General features: G+C 43.6%; 1 protein-coding gene across 1 annotated transcript in view; it reads right to left on the reverse strand.

The window, feature by feature from the left end:
• LOC309566871 (alpha-N-acetylgalactosaminide alpha-2,6-sialyltransferase 2-like) overlaps window positions 1-22,512 on the reverse strand; it is a gene marked incomplete at its 5' end in the record, with an annotated part of 84,738 nt that overhangs the window by 32,080 nt on the left and 30,146 nt on the right. Inside the window, one exon of the mRNA XM_082272219.1 lies at window positions 11,720-12,089. Coding sequence (XP_082128345.1) covers window positions 11,720-12,089 — 370 coding nt within the window. The remainder of the gene's footprint in view (window positions 1-11,719; window positions 12,090-22,512) is intronic.

Below are 22,512 nucleotides of genomic sequence, written 5' to 3' on the forward strand. Positions count from 1 at the left end.
AGGGCTCTTTCACACGGGCGGTCCGATCAGATCCGCCTGTCAGTTTTTTAGGCGGATCTGATCGGATCCTCCATGCAGCTCTATGGGGCAGCGGGGGTCAGCGGAGGTCACCTCCGCTGACCCCCGCTGCCATCCGCATCCGATCCTGTGCTGAAATCTGGAAGGATGGAAACCCTATTTTTCCATCCGTTCAGTAATCGGATCGGAGGGGATCTGATGAGAGCGGACAAGCGGTCCGCTCTCCTCCGATCCCCCATAGAGGGCAGCGGGTGCTGAGACACCTCCCTCTCCGCTCTGCAAGCGGAGACGGAGCTGTCATCCGCCCGGCTCAGCGGGGATCGCGGATCGATCCCCGCTGAGCAACACGGATCCGCCTGCGGAGGCGGACCGTGTGAAAGAAGCCTTAGGAAGGTTACTTTGGAAATGTAATGGGTTACAGATTACAAATTACCCTATTTAAAATGTAATACGTAGTGTAACTTTTCAATTACTTTATAAAAGTAAAGGAACTGATTACATTTGATTACTTTTTAATTACTTTTAAGTTTCTAATATATATTTTCAACTAAACGATTTCCAAACAATTATAACAGGTTGGGTTAATGTTATAGTAGTACTCAACTCTGTTTACTGTTAGAATTTCAAAATCTTTCATCACTTGAATAAGGATCATATTCATTTATTTTAAAGCACAGCCATCACAAAACCAGAGTTCATAACAAAATAAATTGTTTAATACTGTTTTAGGAATCCTCTCTTTGCATAGCTATAACAGGACACACTGGCAAGTAACAATGCCTTGAAAAAAAAACTTAAAGCATATACATAAAACGAAATAGGCAATAAAACAGTTAATAAAATAAGAAACACTGGTGTCTCATAGCCATCAATGGAATTAGGGAAATAAATTATTTAAATCTGGTGGTGTCTGTGTGTGTGTGCTCTTTATTCTCCAAAAATCAAACTGGACAATAGAGCGACAGATAAAGTGTCCACATCACACATCAGTCATCTTGGGCTAGGTCAGTGGGACAGTTCTGTTTGTTGTAACGGAGAAGTAAGACCTGTTCAATGTGGTGTGGTCATCACTCATTCTGTTTCGAGATGAGGTCAAAAGATTGCCTCCATGACTAAAAAGACGCTCCACTGGAGCACTAGGAGCAATAGAAGGCAATGTGGTGTTGTACTTGATAAAAAGTCTTTTAACTATGGGAAATGCCTTAAGAGATGTCAGGTTGTTGTTATCAGAATCTTATAAGTACTTTCTGACTTTGTCATGAGTTGTGCTGTCAGATGCTGATTTGGCATTATTAACCACTTAAGCCCCGGAAGATTTTACCCCCTTCCTGACCAGGGCCTATTTTGCGACTCGGCGCTGTGTGACTTTAACTGACAATTGCGCGGTCGTGCGACGCTGTACCTAAGGGAATTTGACATCCTTTTTTTCCCACAAACAGAGCTTTCTTTTGGTGGTATTTGATCACCTGTGTGATTTTTTTGATCATAAACAAAAAAAGAGCGTCAATTTTGCAAAAATAACAATATTTTTCAAATTTTTTTTATATGAAATTCCTAAAAAAAAAATTTAAAAATCAAAATTTTTTAACATTTTAGGCCAATTTGTTTTATGCTACGTATGTTTGGTAAAAAAAATCGCAAAAAGCGTATTTTGATTGGTTTGTGCAAAAGTTATTGCGTTTAATAACTAAGGGAAAGATTTTTGTCATTTTTGTTGTTTTTTTTTTTTTTAAACGAGTGGGTCGATCGGCGTTTTTTTTTTTTTTGCGGGACTGCGACATTTCGGTGGACAGATCGGACCCTTGACTGACATTTTTGACATTTTGGGGGTTACCAGTGACATTACTACAGTAATCAGTGCTATACATATGCACTGTTACTGTAAAAATTACACTGGCAGTGAAGAAGTTAACTTTATTGGAGAGGGAGGGGTTAAGTGTGTCCCTAGGGGCTTGTTTCTAACTGTGATTGGCTGTGGCTACTAGTGTAAGAACAGAGATCAACGGTCCTACATAGCAGAACCGTTTGATCTCCATTCTTACACAGGGAAGAATGACAGGCGGCTTTGTTTACATTAGCCGCCTGCCTTTCTCCCGGTGTAACGGACGATCGCGAGTGACCGGCGGACATCGGGTCCGCCGGGCACACGCGCGGGGGGGTCCGTGACTGCGTGGGAGCGCGCCCGTTCCCTAGACCCTCACAGGCTAGCGACGTAGACCTACGTCGCTTTGCCTGTGAGGGGCTGACCGCCGCAGTAAATAGTCGTGCGGCGGTCGGCAAGCGGTTAAAGACAAAAAAGTTTTCCTCTGACTCATCAGATTTCACAGAGTGGTCATCTCTCACTGCAGCTGGACTGTGCAGTGGTTCCAGAGCAATAGCTTCCTGCAGTAAGGTTCTCCTCGTGTCTTCTCTCTTCTTATCTCTTCTTAACCAGCTTCATGGCTGGTTAACACTGATCCAAAGCGCTGTTCTATGGCCTCACTGATACTGGTGACAATGTGTGCATTATAGAGCAAATGAGGCATCTTTTTAAATAGCTTTGTCTTGAGGTTAAGCAAAGTAGGAATTAAAAATCCTAGGTAACATTTGCTTTCACCCTGGAGAATGTCAATGACAACAGCTAAATGCTTCAGAACCTCTGTGCACTCTTTAACCACTTTACCGCTAAGTACTGTAATAGTACTGCGGCAAAGTGGCTCGTTCCCGTCTGACGACGTAGACCTACGTCGTCAGACTCCCCCCCTGTAGGCGGCGCTCGCGCGCCGCCGGAGGCGCGCTCCCGCTGTTTTCATTCACAGCGGGAGTCGGGCCAGGGGAGGAGCAGCGGCGATCGCCGCTGCTCTACCCCGATCGTCGGGGATCTAGTGTGGAGATCCGCCCGCCTGTGTAAACACAAGCTGGCTGATCTCCTCAGTGACAGGGAGTGACAGATCGGACTGTTCAGCATAGCTGGACATCCGATCTGTCCCTGTCTCACAAAGTCACCTCCCCCCCCCCCACACGTCAGTAAGCACCAGGCATACATTAACCCCTCCCTCTCCAATAAAGTTAACCCCTTCCATGCCAGTGTCATTTTTACAGTAACAGTGCATATTTATAGCACTGATTACTGTAGAAAATGTCACTTGTACCCCCAAAAGTGTCAAAAATGTCAGTCAAGGGTCCGATCTGTCCGCCGCAATGTCGCAGTCCCGCAAAAAAAATCGCAGATCGCCGCCATTACGCGTTAAAAAAAAAAACACCAAAAATGACAAAAATCTTTCCCTTTGTTAGTAAACGCAATAACTTTTGCGCAAACCAATCAAAATACGCTTATTGCGATTTTTTTTTTTTACCAAACATAGGTAGCAGAAAACAAATTGGCCAAAAATTTTAAAAAAAATTGGTTTTTACATCTTTTTTTGGGGGGAATTTCATATAAAAAAATGTGAAAAATATTGTTATTTTCTCAAAATAAACGCTCTTTTTTTGTTTATAGCGCAAAAAGTAAAAATCGCACAGGTGATCAAATACCACCAAAAGAAAGCTCTGTTTGTGGGAAAAAAAGGACATCAATTTCGTTTGGGTACGGCGTCGCACGACCGCGCAATTGTCAGTTAAAGTCGCACAGCGCCGAATCGCAAAAAGTGGCCCAGACGTAAGACAGCAAAATGCTCTAGTGGTAAAGTGGTTAAGGAATGCAGACTCTTGTGGATGAAGCTTTGGCACATCAAGTTTATCACAGATCTCCCTCGGCTTTTCTTCTGGGAGCCCTGCAAGTTTTGTGATAGCCCTGAGCTCTGAGTTTCACCTTGTGACTGATGGGACAGTAAAATGCTTATTGGCAATCTACTGAATCACTGCTGTGGCCAATGAAGATCTATGTGCTTTATTCCAGATAGATGAGCATTTAGCCATGGCACTTCTGTATATCTTACTTATGTCTTACTTCCGGGTGCGGCGCGTCCCTGTGTGAGGCCGGCGGTTCATGATGCTACGCCCGCCGGTGCGGATGAACGTCCTTGTGTCAACTGGTAGTAGAAGAGAGCAGTAGAAGGTCTCTCTGATCCCCCACTCTGGCTCTGTGATCATGGTACTGCCCCGTGGTTCCTATCATCTCATCTCTCATCTGACCGTGAGTCATATGAGGAGCACACTCTTCTCCTTATCCCCACATCCTCTATTATTATTCAACATATCCTAGGTTTTTAAAGGAAATATTCAGGTGTAGCCCTATTTGTAATCTTTAACATTTTCACAAGTAAAGTGGGGTACACACTAGCAGAAAATCTGCCGAAAATTCCCGCCCGAGGTGAAATCGTCAGATTTTCGGCTAGTGTTCACACAACCTTCAGCAGCCGATCCCGACATTTTCAACGAAAAAAAAATGGAGGGACAAACACCAAAATTTTTATCGTCCGTCCCCAGACAACCAATTTTCGTTTAATGTGTATGCAGTACGTCTGTGAAAAATCGCATACGAAAGGCCACGCATGATCTGAAGTTGCTGACGACCCGGAAGTCTAGGAAAAAATGTCCCAAAAAAAAAATCGGACGAGAAATTTCGTGAACATTTATGCACTCTCTACTAAAAACGGTTATGACCACTGAGCATGAGAGAGAGAAATCGGAGGATATTTCGTCCAATTTCCGTCAAGTGTGTACGGCCCTTAACTGTAATTTAATTACACATTTTTTCTCAGTAACTGTAACAAATTACTGTTACATTTATTTTGTAATTACATGTAACTAGTTACTCCCCAACACTGGACAAGACACCACAGTCTCTGGACAATCCGATCCGGCTGAGTCGGGGAACGAATGAATCCGGTCTGATATGATGGCTTCGCTCTCCTGCACTTTGGCTGGGAAAACCCTTTCTCCCCTTGTATTGGACAGTGGTCACATAGTTACATAGTTAATCAGGTTGAAAAAAGACACAAGTCCATCTGGTTCAACCAAAAAAAACAGTATTGAAAAATACAATCCCATATACACAATCCTATACCCACAGTTGATCCAGAGGAAGGCGAAAAACCCCCAGCAAAGCATGATCCAATTTACTACAGCAGGGGAAAAAAAAATTCCTTCCTGATCCCCCAAAGAGGCAATTGGATATTCCCTGGATCAACTTTACCTAACAAAATTTTAGTGCCCACTTATATTAACCACTTTACCACCGGAGGATTTTCCTGCTTTATGTCCAGGCCACTTTTTGCAACTTGGCACTGTGCGACTTTAACTGACAATTGCGCGGTCATGCAATGCCGTACCCAAACAAAATCAAGTCCATTTTTCCCACAAACTGAGCTTTCTCTCTTTTGGTGGTATTTGATCACCTTTGCGCTTTTCATTGTTTGCAATGTTAATAAAAAAATAGCGACAATTTTGAAAAAAATAACAATATTTTTCTACTTTGACAGTTAAAACATATCCAATATATTCAATTTTTGTCATATATTTAGGCCAAAATGTATTTAGCTACATGTCTTTAGACAAAAAAATTCTCAATGAGCGTATTTTTAACTGCTTTAAGACCGGAAGATTTTACCCCATTCCTGACCAGGCCATATTTTGCGATTCGGTTCTGCGTTAATTTAACAGACAATTGCGCGGTCGTGCGATGCTGTACCCAAATTAAATTTATGTCCTTTTTTTTCCCCACAAATAGAGCTTTCTTTTGGTGGTATTTGATCACCTGTGAGATTTTTACTTTTTGCGCTATAAACAAAAAAAGAGCGAAAATTTTGAAAAAATAACAATATTTTTCACATATTTTTTTATATGAAATCCCCCCCCCCCCCCCCCCCCAAAAAAAAATGTAAAAATCTAAATTTTTTATCGTTTTAGGCCAATTTGTTTTCTGCTACATATTTTTGGTAAAAAAAAATCTCAATAAGCGTATTTTGATTGGTTTGCGCAAAAGTTATTGCGTTTACTAACTGAGGGAAAGATTTCTGTCATTTTTGGTGTTTTTTTTTTTTAACGAGTAATGGCAGCGATCTGCGTTTTTTTTTTTTTTTTTTTTGCGGGACTGCGACATTGCGGCGGACAGATCGGACCCTTGACTGACATTTTTGACACTTTTGGGGGTACCAGTGACATTACTACAGTAATCAGTGCTATAAATACATTTTTATTGGAGAGGGAGGGGTTAATATATGCCTGGTGCTTACTAACGTATGTGGGGGGAGGTGACTGAGTGATACAGGCACAGATCGCAGGTTCAGCTATGCTGAACCCTGCAATCTGACCCTGCCTGTCACTTAGGAGATCCGCCCGCTTGTGTGGATTTCCACACTAGATCCCCGGCGATCGGGGAAGAACAGCGGTGATCACCGCCGCTCCTCCCCATGCCCGACTCCCGCTGTAACTGAATACAGCAGGAGCGATCCTCCGGCGCCGCGCGCCGCCGAGAGAGGGGATCGTCTGGTGACGTAGGTCTACGTCGCCAGAGGATAACGAACCACTTTGCCGCAGTACAGTCAACTGGTCGGCAAGTGGTTAATAAATGTGCCTTCCCTTTGTCCCCACACACTCCTGATTATTTTGTAAAGAGCCTACATGCTCAGACCTAACCTTTTTACTATTAATATATTTGAAGAATTTTATGGGGTTTGTCCTACTATCTTTTGTAATCACTCGTTCATTTTGAATTTCTGTATCCTTGATTTGCTTTTTACATAGGGCTCTTTCACACGGGCAATCCGATCAGATCCGCCTGTCAGTTTTTTAGGCGGATCTGATCGGATCCTCCATGCAGCTCTATGGGGCAGCGGATGTCACCGCTGACACCCGCTGCCTTCCGTATCCGATCCTGTCCGTGAAATCTGGACAGATGGAAACCCTATTTTTCCATCCGTTCAGTGATCGGATCGGATGAGAGCGGACAGGCGGTCCGCTCTCATCCGATCCCCCATAGAGGGCAGCGGGGGCTGAGACTCCTCCCTCTCCGCTCTGCAAGCGGAGACGGAGCTGTCATCCGCCGGCTCAGCGGGGATCGCGGATCGATCCCCGCTGAGCAACACGGATCCGCCTACGGAGGCGGACTGTGTGAAAGAGGCCATATTCTGTTATATTCTTTGTAACAATTAAACAATGATAGTGTTCCTTCATTTTTAAAATTTTAAAAGCTTTTCTTTTTATAACTTTTTTAACTTTTTAACTTTGGCCGTGAGCCACATAGGTTTTATTTTTAGCCTTCTAAACGTATTACCCATGGGAATATAATTTGCAGTGAGTTTGCATAAAGTCTTTTTGAAAATGTCCCCATTTCTGTTCTGTGCTCATCAATGCCAATATTCTCTCCCAGTCTTAATCCTGGAGAGCAGCCCTCATCCTCAGAAAATTAACTTAAAGTTAAGTGTTTTTTTATTTCCTTAATGCATTTTTTGCTTACAACTGACATTAAATAAAATCATGTTATGGTCACTGCTACCCTGCTCTGCATGGTTTGAGATTACCAGGTCCAACAGAGCATCATTTCTAGTGGGGGCCTCAATAAACTGCACCATAAAATTGTCTTGTAATAGGTTTATAAATTTTTGCCCTTTAACTGTTCCAGCAGTGCCATTACTCCAGTCCATGTCTGGGTAGTTAAAATCCCCCATTATTAACACTGTCCCAGCCCTTGCAGCCCTTTCTATCTGTGCCAGGAGCTGAGTCTACACCTCCTCATTAATACTGGGAGGTCTATAACAAACTCCAATGGTATTCTTTGTATTATGCACACCCATGTATATTTCAACCCATACTGCTTCAGACTCAGCACACTCTCCTTTACCACGGATGCCAGCCTGTCCGACTAGGGAGGCGTCCTCGGCAAGCATTCTGCTCAGGGGATCTGGACACTGGAAGAGTCCAGACTACTAATCAATGTCCTGGAACTTCGAGCGATCAGACTGTGTCTGGATCATGGGACAGATCGTCTTCAGGGATGCCCAGTGCGCATTCAATCGCACAATGCCATGGCGGTGGCTTATGTAATTTACCAAGGGGGCACAAGAAGTGCCCTGATGGCTCTGGAGATAGCCAGCATTCTAAGGTGGGCAGAACAGTTAGTTCCAGCCCTATCCACCTTACACATTCCCAGGGTGGAAAATTGGCAGGCGGATTACCTCAGTCGGCAGGTGTTGGACCAAGGGGAGTGGTCCCTGTATCCGGAGGTGTCTCCGGTTTGGGCACCCCGAGGTAGATCTGTTCGCGTCTAAGCTTAACGGAAAGGTGCAGAGGTTTGCGGCTCGGTCAAGGGATCCTCTGGCAGATGCCACAGACGCGCTGGTGGCCCCGTGGGGTCAGTATTGACTGATCTACGCCGTCCCTCATCTTAAGCTTCTGCCCAGACTCATTTGCAGGATCAAGGCAGAAAGAATTCCGGTCATCCTAGTGGCACCGGACTGGCCTCATTGGGCCTGTTACACCGATCTAGTGCGGCTGGTTGGCGACATTCCTTAAAAGCTTCCTCTAAGGGAGGATCTGCTGTCCAAAGGACCAATCTTCCATCCTGCTTTAGTCGCTGGCTTTGATGGCTTGGCTGTTGGACGCCAGGTGCTTAAGCATAGAGGTTTGTCTGAGTGGGTGATTCCTACGTTGTTAAGAGCTAGGAAATCTACCTCTAGGAAGATCTACCATCTTATGTGGAAGACGTACATTGCGTGGTGTGAGTCTCTTGGGGTTCATCCTCGCTCCTTCTCGGTGGCTCGTATCCTAACCTTCCTTTAACTGCGGGTTGAACAGAATTTGGCCTTGAGTACCATCAAGGGCCAGGTCTCAGCCTTGGCGTTTTTTTTCCAACGATCTTTTGCCACACACTCCCTGGTGCATACTGAAGGGGCCTCCATGACTCCATCTTGCAATGCTTTTCCCTATTTCATGAGAAATGCTTATTCCTTAAAGTTTCTAGTTCCCCAAGGTGTGTGGCTTTCCTAATCAAGTCCAATCAGTATAATCAAACACAGCTGGACTCAAATGAAGGTGTAGAACCATCTCAAGGATGATCAGAAGAAATGGAAAGCACCTGAGTTAAATATATGAGTGTCACAGCAAAGGGTCTGAATACTTAGGACCATGTGATATTTCAGTTTTTCTTTTTTAATAAATCTGCAACAATGTCAACAATTCTGTGTTTTTCTGTCAGTATGGGGTGCTATGTGTACATTCATGAGGAAGAAGAATGAACTTAAATGATTTTAGCAAATGGATGCAATATAACAAAGAGTGAAAAATGTAAGGGGGTCTGAATACTTTCCGTACCCACTGAGTGTGTATATATATTTTATTTTTACACCAGAATTTTCCATTTGGCTCCATCTGACAATTTTTCAATCAAGGATGTCGGACAAGAGTTGGCTGACAGGGCCACCCACTGAACGAATTTCGGCCACTTTATCTGGAACAATGTATGACCAGCTTTACAGTGAACTTCTGTTTGTGCAAATAAAAAACCCTGTTGATCCTACCAGAAATCCTGTGCGTTGATAACTTCCCATTCTCTCTGCTCCTGCTGACCTTCTATTAGTTACATTGTTTCTAGCTGCCTCTTTCGACTTCAGAAGACTTCCACCCTTGTTTTGGAGAACATACGGTGTGCAGTAGTTTCCTCCAAGGATGACAATGCTTTTCCCTTCATAGATACAGTACAGTGAGTGAGCGTTGTCACCCAGGGACAAGAAGTGTGTTACTGGCAGGATCACAGGACAGACATAAAGGTGAAAAAAAATCTCCTACAATGTATTATATTTTGTTTTGGGGGTTTAAATACTCTTAAAAAGTGGAGGGAGCTCTAGATGGCCATTATCAATGCAGGGATATCCGTAGCCCACACTGCAGGGGCAGGCACTTTTTCATCAGGTTTAGTTTCCCAGGGTTGTGACAGGTACATAATAACCATCTATTAAACACTACTTTGAATTAATTGAGTTCCTGTCTTAGCTGAACTCTTAACCTGGAGGTGTAATCATTTTTTTGAATATGTAGTGAAGGATACATCTCTCTTCTCTGTTACCAAAAGCAGTAATATAGAGCAGAACATCGACATTCTACCCAGCAGTGAAGAACATAAACTCTGGTGACCCTGAGTGCTCAGCAGCTCCTTGCTCCCTATATCTCTCTCCTACAGAGGACTCTTCACAGATCAGTGAAGTAATTCGCTCATGTTTAAAGGGGAGAGTCATTGTACACGGAGAATAAAACATACTCGGAAACAGTTTGCTCTTCTTGGGCTTCCCAGATCAGTGCCATTCCTCACCTGTTTTGTGGCTGGTAAGCAGGGCAGGGACAAGGGGTGGGCAGGAAGGGTGGCTGCCCTGGGCACTGTGGTATCATGTGAGGTGGGGGGGAGGGTGCACCCCAAGCAGATTGGAGGGGGGATTTTTGTAGAGCATTTGTGTAGGGGGGGGGTTGCTAGTAGGGATAATTGGGGGGGATTTGTGCTATGAGTGGAAATTTGTGAGGGGGATTTGTGCTAGGTTGGGGGATTGGGGAAGGGGACTTTATGCTGGCAGGGGGAATTTGGATTGGGGGGAGAGGATTTTCACTTGGAGCAGACATTTGAGGGGTAGAGGATTTGTGCTACGAGGGGGGAATTGTTTTGTTTTGTTTAGGGGGAATGTTGTGTTGGGGGCATATGGGGGAAGAAAGGATTCGAGCTCAGGGGGTGAGGGGCAGAGATTTGTGCTGGGAGGGGGGATTTCAACACAAGGGTGGATTTGTACTGGGAGGAGGGGAAGTTTATGCTTGAGGGGTTAGCATCCAGATTAGTTCTAGATTTTTTTTTTGTTGAGGGATAGGGGATTTTCTCTGACATATAATGCTCATACATTTTGGTGTGGGGTTGGGGGGGAGGTTGTGGTGGTAATTTTGCATGTTTTCTCTGGGCTCTAGATGACCTTGACCCAGCTTGGGGAACCTCGAGATGCCATGAACTGGGACATCTGAGCAGCAGACCCTAAGAGCAGATTCACACTATAGCGATGTCAGACATCTCATGTGATTCGCACCGCACTGCTCTGCAAATCACATGCGATGTTTGTGCGATGCAAATTCAGCCATACAGATTCCACATTACAGTTATTAAATAAAGATAAATACTTACCTTTAAAATTGATTGAAGACCGCGGCCATCTCCGGTGTGGGCGTCTGAAGCCGATGTGTCCCCCGTTGTGTCCTCCTTCCTGGTTTCGGCTACCCAGAATGCCGATCGCAATCTCGCGCATGCGCGGTAGATTGCGATCGGCAATCAGAGTAGTGGCCAGGGCTGCTCCCATTGCATCCTGGGATTGATGACGCTCATCTCCCAGGACGCAATGCAAAGGAGTAAGTGACGTCAGCGGCCGTGTCCGCACAAGGAGGAAGAGGAAGGAAGGTAAGTTTATTTTCATTAAAAACAAGGTAAGTGAAAAAGAAAAAAAATATTAACTATCAAATTCTTTTTCATGTTTTTTTTTTTTTTTTGCTAACTGATGCTGCAAAATTTTTTTTTAGGGTGCAACTCCGCTTTAAGATCTTTATATCACTAGAGTGATCAGCAGCAGGGGGACGTCCTGATTCCTCTATATAGATCTTTAGATCACTAGAGGGATCTTCAAGCCAAGAAAGGACAATGCTGCAACCTTTTAACCATCACATATAATTCGCACTCTTATCTTTCAATCATTGCCCTGATAGTTACAAACTGCACCCCCCCCCCCCCCCAAAAAAAAAAAAAAAAAAAATTTAGACTTACAGAATTGACATGCATGTCGTCTGTAGCGTACGTGTCCCCCAAATAATAGGTAGTTGAGATTATTTTTAGAGTAATTTGTGGCCTGGAACTCAGAGATGTGATGGCATTCATCTTTCTGGTGGTCACAGGTGGTGGTCCTTTAGTCGTCAATGGCTTTCTGGACCTAATGGGCAACTTGGTTGAGGCATATGATCGTGTTGTAGTCCGTGGTGTAGACTTTGTAACATTAGCAGCTTTTTTAGAAGGCGTTGGAGCTTTGGAAGGCACCACAGTGATGGCAGTGGGTTTTAAAGATTTTGTATAAAGATTTTTAGTTTTCACGTTCTCATAGTTGATGTCTTTATTGCTGTAGTCCTTCAGATCTTTAATACTGCAAAAAATAAAAAATAAAAGATGAGGGGGGTTGCTGGTTAATTAATGTTAAATGTATCTATTTGATACAGAAAAAAAAACAAAAAAAATCTCTCTATCACTCTTGATACGTTGGCAGTGTAACTTCCCCGCAGTAGTTTGTATTTCCGTCCCATACCAGAAGGTCTTTATCAAGGGGATCGCTCTGTTGCGTCACAATTGTTTTTTTTTTTTTTTACACCGCACAGCAGAATCTCCATCAGAAAGATAGGAAAGGAAAGGATGACTAAAACGGAGAGTTCTCGTTTTCCCAAAATGTCTTTGAAAAGCAGAGGATTTCGATTTAACTTCCCTATTTTGGTGAACTATATTGGAGCAATAGGGAAGACGAAATTAAACCCCAACCCCAGGAAAAAAATTATCTTTTTACTGGGGCCCCCCACACCACTTCCATGAAGCCTCCTCTCTAATGCACCCTCAGCCGTGGTCACACATCTGCCTCCTCCACACACAGTGAAGGGTTAGTAACCCTGCATTGTACATAATGACGCAGAGGGACCACCCCCAAAAGCAGAGAGGGAAGGAAATTGTGCATCTGCACAATATAGGTCAGCAAATGTGACATTGCTACTAAAAATAATTTCCTGGCTAGCTTTTTTATGCTTGTAAAAATGTCATGCCTCCCTCCCCCCAATAAAATCCATACTAGACCCTTTAGCTTTGTGTTGTGGTGCCAATTTCAGTCCTATATTATTCACCTTTCAAAATGTAGGGGTCTGTTGACCAAACAAGAATTCAATTTTGAATGCAGTGAATATCCAATGAGTGAATTAATTTACCTAAGATAAATAAAAAATCCAAGGCTGCTTCCAAGACGTCCAGTTGGGATCAGATCATAGACAGTAAATTTGTAAAAGTTTGTTGATGTACAGCCATATGTCTAAACTTCCCCCTCTTTTATTAACCTCTTCCTTCCTAGCTGCGGCGTCCCTTTATTAGGGTCTATACACCAGGGGAAAAAGAATCGACAATTATTTGCCCACTGTGATTAGTTGCCACATTGGTCATATGATCAGTGGCCTGTTAAACGGGACCTAGATCTGTCTTTTGAGGGAGTGGGCTCTCAGCACATAAACATCGGCTACACACCATAAAGGCATTGTGGGAGGTCAAATGGGAAGAAGCCCAGATTTTAGGCCCATTATATGTGACTTCATGAGAAAGGCTATTAGATATTGGAATGTTTGCTGATGGAGAAAGTTATTTTAACAAGGTAAAAAAGTTAGATTTTTATCTTGCATAGTATTCAGTTAAACGACAACAAAACTATTTTTTATTATTGATGGCTCATTCTTTATGCAGAAGGTTGGCACAGCTCATGGAAGGAGGTCTGCACCTAGCTTTGCCAACTTGTTTATGGCATGTTGGGAACTCATTTTCATCTAGGAGTTTGATAAGCTGGGTGCGGACCTTGTTCTTTGGTGAAGGTACATAGATGACATATATTTTTTTTGGAAGGGTTCCCAAGCAGATTTAGATGCTTATCTTGTTATCTAGTATTAAATGTTGATGATTTCCATTTAGTTTTTACGCCTACATATAGTTAAAAGGAAATGTTACTTTCGGAATCTGCACATTTTTAAAAAAGGGAAACAAATTATGAAAACCAGTAGATAGTAATAGTTCATTCATGTGGACTAGTGGACAACTGTATAAATGGTTAGCTATCTACCCAATTTTTGAGATTAGGTAGAAACTTCACAAACATCTTTCTCTCTCTTATGAGGACCAAGCACTTTGAAGAAAAGGGATACGGTAAAGTTGGATAAAAAGAGCTAGAGAAAGTAGAAGCTAAGAATAGGAAACAACGACTTAAGGGAAAACCAAATCAGAGACTGACAAGAAATGAGAAGGCCCCTCTTTTTAGGGTATATTTCACAAGCCCCCATTGACCTGAAGAATTATGAAAAATACTTGCCTTACAAGGGGGTAAGATCTGGGGTCCAATAATACCCACAAAACCCTAGTTTGTGTTTTCTGTTTCAATAATTTGGAAGTAAGGAATAAGGAAATAGGTACAAAATACAAAGCCAAGTAGTCTATGGCAAAACAATTTCAACAACATACAAGGGGGTTACCAAAACAACATCTGGCACGATATATACAACTGCTGCATATCTTCCCTGAGTAATGTAAATGCAAATGCTCAACCATTGGGAAAACCAGCTTATTAATAGCGTAGAAGCCAATAAACAAATGGTAGCAAAATACAAAAGACTGAGACAGGATTCATCATTGCTCATAAATGCCCAATGTAAAGCGGCCCCACTCATTGGGTATCCTCTCGAAGTACCTCAATATTGGGGTACTTTACGTTCCTAAACCAGGTTAGCCATAGTGCAATATTTAATTTCACTAAAAAAAAGTAGACAAATTAGAAAGATAAAGAAGGAAAAAAAAAAAGGAAGGGGGAAGAAAAAGAGAAAGAACTTGCCTGTCCAGGAATATTGCACCATTCAATAAAGCCTATGCTTTCAGGTGTCTGGGACCTGTAAATAGGAAAGCCAGGGTCTCCAGAGCTTGTCAAAATTTTTTTTGTTTATCCTATAGAACACTCACAATCTTTTCGTGAAGCATAATCCAGGTTAACTTGCGCTCCAATAGGACTAGGGACTCTTTCAAGCTGTGTTGAAAGCAATTACCAAAAGTATTGGGACACCTGCCTTTACATGCACATGAACTTTAATGGCATCCCAGTCTTAGTCCGTAGGGTTATGAGTTGGCCCACCAGTTGCAGCTCTAACAGCTTCATCTCTTCTGGGAAGGCTGTCCACAAGATTTAGGAGTGTATCTTTGGGAGTGTTTGACCATTCTTCCAGAAGCACATTTCTGAGGTCAAGCACTGATGTTGCACAAGAAGGCCTGGCTCGCAGTCTCTGCTCTAATTCATGTGCAAGGATGCCACGCCTGCACCGGAAGTGACGAGCGGGGGGCGGTGCAGTGCATTGTGGGACTCCGACGTCACGAAAGAGGATATGAAGAGGGACGCTGCGTTTCAGCTGCCCACACCTGAGATGAGAAGAACTTTTCAAGGGAAGTATTTCTTCTTACAGGTAAGTGCGACCCAGGACAGTTCAGAGGCTATCCATTATGGAATGTACTAGCCCTGAGTGTCCCGGGGGTATTTTTAGCTAAAACTAACTCCTGAGGCCGGAACTCAGCTTTAAGGAGCTCGAGGATGGCCATCTGGTACTTAATTGGCTCAGGATGATTGAATAATAGTCATCTGTTAGTTGCTGAGTGTAAATAGTATACTTTTTGTGTTGGTTGTTCTTTAGATATGTTAATTATATTTCTGTATACAATTTTATCTGCCTAGGAATGTAATCAGGCAAACCCTGACCTGATGGGGTAATTTGATCAGGAGGGGGATATACTCATGTGTATAAATTGAGTGTGAAACTATTCAATAAATAAGTGATTCCAGTACAAGCTAAGTTGTCGGCTAGCTTTGTATGTAGGGCGGTTGGGAAAATCGGGTATATATGTTCAAGACTGTAGGGAAGCCGTATACTGACGGAAGCCCACAAACAGTGTGGGTCGGCAGTTCTGTTACAACTAGCTTTAGGCCATAATCCTCAAACGTAAAAGAAAGAAATGCTTGAAATATGTCACTCTGTGTGTAATGTATCTATATAAAATATAGGAGTTTCACTTTTTGAATTAAATTACTAAAATAAATAAACTTTTTGATGATAATTTTATGTGATGCACCTGTATATATAATGGGTTGAATGACAGATTTCAGATGGTGTGTGTCCTTAATCTTTAATAACACTATGGGCTGGCGTACTTTTTATGATGCTTGTAATATGACTTGTATAATAGGTGGCACCCTGGGGGCAAAGAACACACAGATCCGTCAGATACAATGTTGTTTATATGAGACTAAATGACTCAGAAGCGTCTATTTTCCAGATGGCTTCTGTCATGTGACTTCCTATTCTATAAACACTGTAAACAGGGTGAGAGAAGGGAAGGGTTCACTCCTTAGAGGGGGGGGGGGGGCGGTTTTGGAAAATTTTTTAAGTTTTATAATACAAGAAATTAACATCACCACATTGGCATTGTGTGCTCGGCTTCAGTTACATGTTAGTTACTTAAAAAACTGACTTTATAGCATACTCTGTCTTGTCTGGTTTACCTGTATAGGTATATACTGTATCACCTGTCAAAGAGATCCCAGCATTCCCACTGACTATGGCTTTATCAGCTTTAGGACCAGCACCATTTTTGTTTGGGCATCATGCTGGCCTTTTCTATAAATCCTTTTGCCTGTATAGTAGCCTTTATGTTCTTAGCAGTGTGCATACAGGATCTCCCACACAGTTTTGTCACTCTACTGCTGCCTCTCTATGTCCTGTACATGTATAAAGCCATCGCTGTATCACAGGCCAGCCCCCTGCAGTCTCTCACCCTATGACCAGACAGTGTAACAGTCCATCACACCTTTACAGAACAGCCCCCTGCAGCCTCTCACCCTATGACCAGACAGTGTAACAGTCCATCACACCTTTACAGATCAAGCCCCTGCAGCCTCTCACCCTATGAACTAACAGTGTAACAGTCCATCACACCTCTTACAGATCAGCCCCCTGCAGCCTCTCACCCTATGACCAGACAGTGTAACAGTCCATCACACCTTTACAGATCAAGCCCCCTGTACCCTCTCACCCTATGAACTAACAGTGTAACAGTCCATCACACCTTTACAGATCAAGCCCCTGTAGCCTCCTGCCCTATGACCAGCCAGTGTAAAATCCATTGCACTGGCACAGCTCAGCTTCCTGCTGCCTCTCACTTTGTGATCAGCCAGTGTAATTATCTGCCACACTTGCATAGATAAGCCCCCTGCTGCCTCTCACCCTTGGCCACTCAAGTGTTGAAGTATGTCACCTTTCTAAAGATCAGCCCCCTGTAGCCTCTCACCCTATGACCAGACAGTGTAAAAGTCAGTCACACTTATACAGTTCAGCCCCCTGCAGCCTCTCACCCTATGACCAGACAGTGTAACAGTCCATCACACCTTTACAGATCAAGCCCCTGAAGCCTCTCACCCTATAAACAGACAGTGTAATCACACTTGTATAGATCACCCCCTGCAGCCTCTCACCATATGACCAGACGGTGTAATCACACATGTATAGATCACCCCCTGCAACCTCTCACCCTATGACCAGCCAGTGTAATCACACTTGTATAGATCCGCCCCCTGCAGCCTCTCACCCTATGACCAGACAGTATAATCACACTTATATAGATCAACCCCTGCAGCCTCTCAGCATATGACCAGCCAGTGTAATCACACTTATATAGATCACCCCCTGCAGCCTCTCGCCCTATGACCAGACAGTGTAATCACACTTGTATAGATCCGCCCCCTGCAGCTTCTCGCCCTATGACCAGCCAGTGTAATCACACTTATACAGATCAGCCCCCTGCAGCCTCTCGCCCTATGATCAGCCAGTGTAATCACACTTATATAGATCAACACACTGCAGCCTATTGCCCTATGACCAGACAGTGTAAAAATCCATCGCACTTGCACAGCTCAGCACCCTGCTGCCTCTCACTTTGGAATCAGCCAGTGTAATTATCTGCAATTGAAAAAGTGACAGCGCTGTATACAGGTGTATAAACAATGTGATCCCTTTACAATCCTTAAAGTGTTAATATCGTAAACCACACTATATTAATATCATAATAAAGTGCTAAACAAATAGTGTTTCAACAAACATATCATGTAACAAAGTGTAACAAAAAGTGCTCTAGTGCTCCAAAGATTCCCACATGTAAAGCAAATAAACCATTCGTGTTCACAGTCCAATATATCATGAACGTTCATATAAAAACAATGTGCCAAAATTGGTGTATAAAATCAATGTGAAATAATTGTATGTTCCTTTATGTCTTTAAGTGCTGGCACCACATCAAGTGTATTGTACACCTCCACTTATGTTCAAAATCACTCACCAGATTAAATGGCTGGTAATATAAACCAGTGAATGGGCGTTTTCCCCTTTAGGGTAGGGATGTCCAAACTACGGCCCTCCAGCTGTTCGGGAACTACAATTCCCATGACGCACTGTAAATCTCTGACATTCACAGACATAACTAGGCATGATGGGAATTGTAATTCCTGAACACCTGGAGGGCCATAGTATGGACATAGCTGCTAGGGAGTAATCTGCTGCAACTCCCAATCAATGTTTCAGGCGAGGAAAAAAAATGATAAAAGAGAGAAAACTTGACATAGCATACAAATTTGTCCCAATTTATTAAAAAGATAATGCACTCACATTTAAAAGTGTCCCCACTGACACAAGTATAACCTGCATGTAATCCAATGCGGGTTAGCTCCAACTCCTCAGCTGCCGCGATCTGACCCGACACAGTGTATTGACGATACTTCCAACCCACACCTTATGTACATTTCGTCATTGGACATCTTCACAGGGCACGTCCTATGTCCTCCAATGACGAAACGTACGTAGGGTGTGAGTTGGACGTATCGCCAATACACTGTTTCTAGTTAAGCTCGTGGCAGCTGAGGAGTTGGAGCTACCCCCATTTGATTACCTGCAGGTTATACTTGTGTCAGTGGAGACACTTTTAAATGTGAGTGCATTATCTTTTTAATAAAGTGGGAACAATTTTAAAAAGATTTTATGCTAGGTTGAGTTCTCTCTCCATTATTGTTTTTTTTTCCTAGGCTGAAACATCGGTTGGGGGTAAGGGAAGATTGTTTAAGATGGTCCACCAAGAAACTGGCAGATGATTACTCCCTAAAGGGAAAACGCCCGTTCACTGGTTTATAATATTACCAGCCATTTAATCTGGTGAGTGATTTTGAACATAAGTGGTGGTGGACAATTCACTTGGTGTGGTAACAGCACTTGAAGATAAGAGCAACATACAATTTTTTCACGTTGATTTTTACACCAATTTTGGCACATTGTTTTTATATGAACGTTGATATAATGATATATTGAACAGTTAACACAAATTATTTATTTGTCTTACATGTGGCAATCTTTGGCGCACTTTTTGTTACACTTTGTTACATGAGATGTTTGTTGAAACACTTTGTTGATACAATAGTTTAAAAAAACTATTAGATGGGCACCTTAAAGACCACAACATACAGGAGTATACAATGTACGGTTAACAGCAAACACACACACACACACACTTTATAGGTTGAATTGGATGGACTGATGTCTTTTTTTTTCAAACTCAAAAACTATATATGTAACTATATAATATTTGTTTGTTTAGCGTTTTAATATGATATTAATATAATGCGGTTTATGATATTAGCACTTTGAGGATTGTAAAGGTGTCACATTGTTTATACACCTGTATACAGCGCTGTCACTTTTTAGTTTGCATCAGTGATTGAGAATTATTGGATAGCAGCAGCACCAGGTAATATTAATCATCACCTAGGCGCGGTCATTTTTTGCATTTTTTCAGTGTAATTAATTATCTGCAAAACTCTCATAGATCAGTCTCCTGCTGCCTTTCACCTTTGGCCCCTCAAGTGTTGAGGTCCCTATCCCTATCCCTTATACAGATCAGCACCCTGCAGCCTCCTACCCTATGACCAGACAGTGTAATCACACTTCTATAGTTTGGCCCCAGGGGTAGACTAGCAATTTACAGCCCCAAGTACAAACCAGAGGCCCATGGTTCAGGGACTCGGCCCTGCTCCCACTCTCCCTCTTCCTAACCTCCTCCTGACCTTCATTCTAGGCTGAAGCTCCGCTCCCGGTACTCTCTGCTTACCAGCTGAGTCCCGGGTTTCCAACCTGGCCAGCAGAGGGCAGTTGGGGGGGAGCTAGGACAGCTTGGTTGAGGAGGAGAGTCTCCAGTGGGGCATTAAACCGGCCTCTGTTCAGACACAGTTTACACCATCCATGCTGGGGGGGGGGGGCTGCGCTCTGTCCTTGTCTTCAACCTGCACTCAGCAGGGGCTTTTTACTTCTCTTCACCAGGAATCCTTTAGGCGTGTCTGTAGCAGAAGCGGTGCAGCCTTTTTACAGGGCATCAGAGCGCCCAGGGGGCAATTGCCCCCCTGCCCCCTGGCCCAGTCCTCCTCTGCCCTGCAGCTTCTCTCCCTATGAACAGACAGTGTAAATGTCCATCACCCTTTTACAGATCAGCCTCCTGTAGCACCTTACCCTATGACCAGACAGCGTGATCACACTTTTTTCTTTTTCTGAAAACAGTAGAATGATGGGCTTTACCAAAAGGCTGTGATTTGGGTTCATCTGGCCACATCACATTCTCCCAAAAGGATTTTGGTCCCAGGTAAATTTTAGCAAACTTTGATGATTTTTTTCTCTTTGGTCCGCGTCCAGGGAGATTAGCTACTGTGCCATGGGCTTTAAACTTCTTGGCAATGTTGGGCACAGTGGACAGTGGAACATTAGGATCTCTGGAGATGGACTTGTAAGCTTGAGATTGTCCATGCCCTTCTACAATGTTTGTTCTCAAATCCTCAAAATTCTTTGCTGCTTTTTCCTCTTCTGCATGCTCTGTGTGGCACACAGACAGGGCCGGTGCTACCTATAGGTGAGGTAGGCGCCGGCCTAGAGCGCCCTGCCAAAAGGGGGCGCCACCAACACTTGTAAAGAGTAACAAGACTAACACAGTGCTGTCCCGCACAGCCGCAGCATCCCCACTGAATCTGCACCCGATGCTTCAGTGACACTGACAGCTGGGGATCAGTGTGAGAGCGAGTCTCCTCCGCCTATATGATAGAGCATGGAGGAATTTTCTCCCACGATCTCTGGCATCTGCTGAGGAGGGGTGAGTGCAGGTCATGGAAGGGGGAGGGGGTCTGAGAGAAGTGTGTAGAGACTAGAGAGACACTCCATGGAGGATGGGGGGGGGGGGTGCATATCTGACATGGCTTTGGTTACTGATTCCTGCTGGACTTGTTCTGAAGCGGCTGTCTGTGGACACACTACATCTACCCCTCGATCCAGCACTGAGGTCCTCTAATCTTCCACTGTCACCCCAAAACTGAGCAAAGTGATCTGGAGGGGTGACTTGGAAAGCCTGGACTGGAGGAGGACTGGGGAAGAGAGGGAGGGACACACTATAAGGAAACTCTGTATATACTATCCTAGTCTGTCTATATACTACCCTAGCCTGTCTGTATACTACCCTAGCCTTTCTCTATACCACCCTAGCGTGTCAATATACTACCCTAGGCTGTCTGTATACTACCCATGCCTATCCATATACTACCCTGACCTATCCGTATACTACCCTGGCCTGTCTATTTACTACCCTAGTCTATTCATATACTACCCTAGCCTGTCTGTATACTACCCAAGCCTGTCTATATACTACCCTAGCCTGTCTATATACTACCCTAGCCTGTCTATATACTACCCAAGCCTGTCTGTATACTACCCAAGCCTGTCTATATACTACCCTAGCCTGTCCACATACTACCCTAGACTGTCCGTATACTACCCTAGCTTGTCTGTATACTACCCGAGCCTTTCTATATACTACCCGAGCCTGTCTATATACTACCCTAGCCTGTCTATATACTACCTTAGCCTGTGTATATTCTACCCTAGCCTGTCTATATACTACCCTAGCCTGTTTATATACTACCCGACCCTGTCTATATACTACCTTAGCCTGTGTATATACTACCTTAGCCTGTGTATATACTACCCTAGCCTGTGTATATACTACCCTAGCCTGTGTATAGAATACCCTAACCTGTCCATATATGTATGTATGAATGGGAGTTAGACACCTTAGATTGTAAGCTCCTTGAGGACAGGGACTGATGTGAATGTGCAATGTACTGTATATGTAAAGGGCTGCGTAAATTGACAGCGCTATATAAGAAACTGAAATAAATAAATAAATAAATATTACCTTTTAGCCTGTTTATATACTAGCCTAACCTGTCTAAATACATGGCCCCCTGCAGCCTCTCACCTTTATGACCAGACAGTGTAACAGTCTATCACACATTTACAGATCAGCCCTCTGCAGCCTCTCACCCTATGACCAGACAGTGTAATAGTCTATCACACATTTACAGATCAGCCCCCTGTAGCCTCTCACCCTATGACCAGACAGTGTAACAGTCTATCACACATTTACAGATCAGCCCCCTGCAGCCTCTCACCCTATGACCAGACAGTGTAACAGTCTATCACACATTTACAGATCAGCCCCCTGTAGCCTCTCACCCTATGGCCAGATAGTGTAACAGTCCATTACACCTTTACAGATCAGCCCCCTGCAGCCTCTCACCCTATGACCAGACAGTGTAACAGTCTATCACACATTTACAGACCAGCTCCCTGTACCCTCTCACCCTATGACCAGACAGTGTAACAGTC

Source organism: Pelophylax lessonae, assembly GCF_965119305.1.
Source record: "Pelophylax lessonae genome assembly, chromosome: 11".
Taxonomy (NCBI): Eukaryota; Metazoa; Chordata; class Amphibia; order Anura; family Ranidae; genus Pelophylax; species Pelophylax lessonae.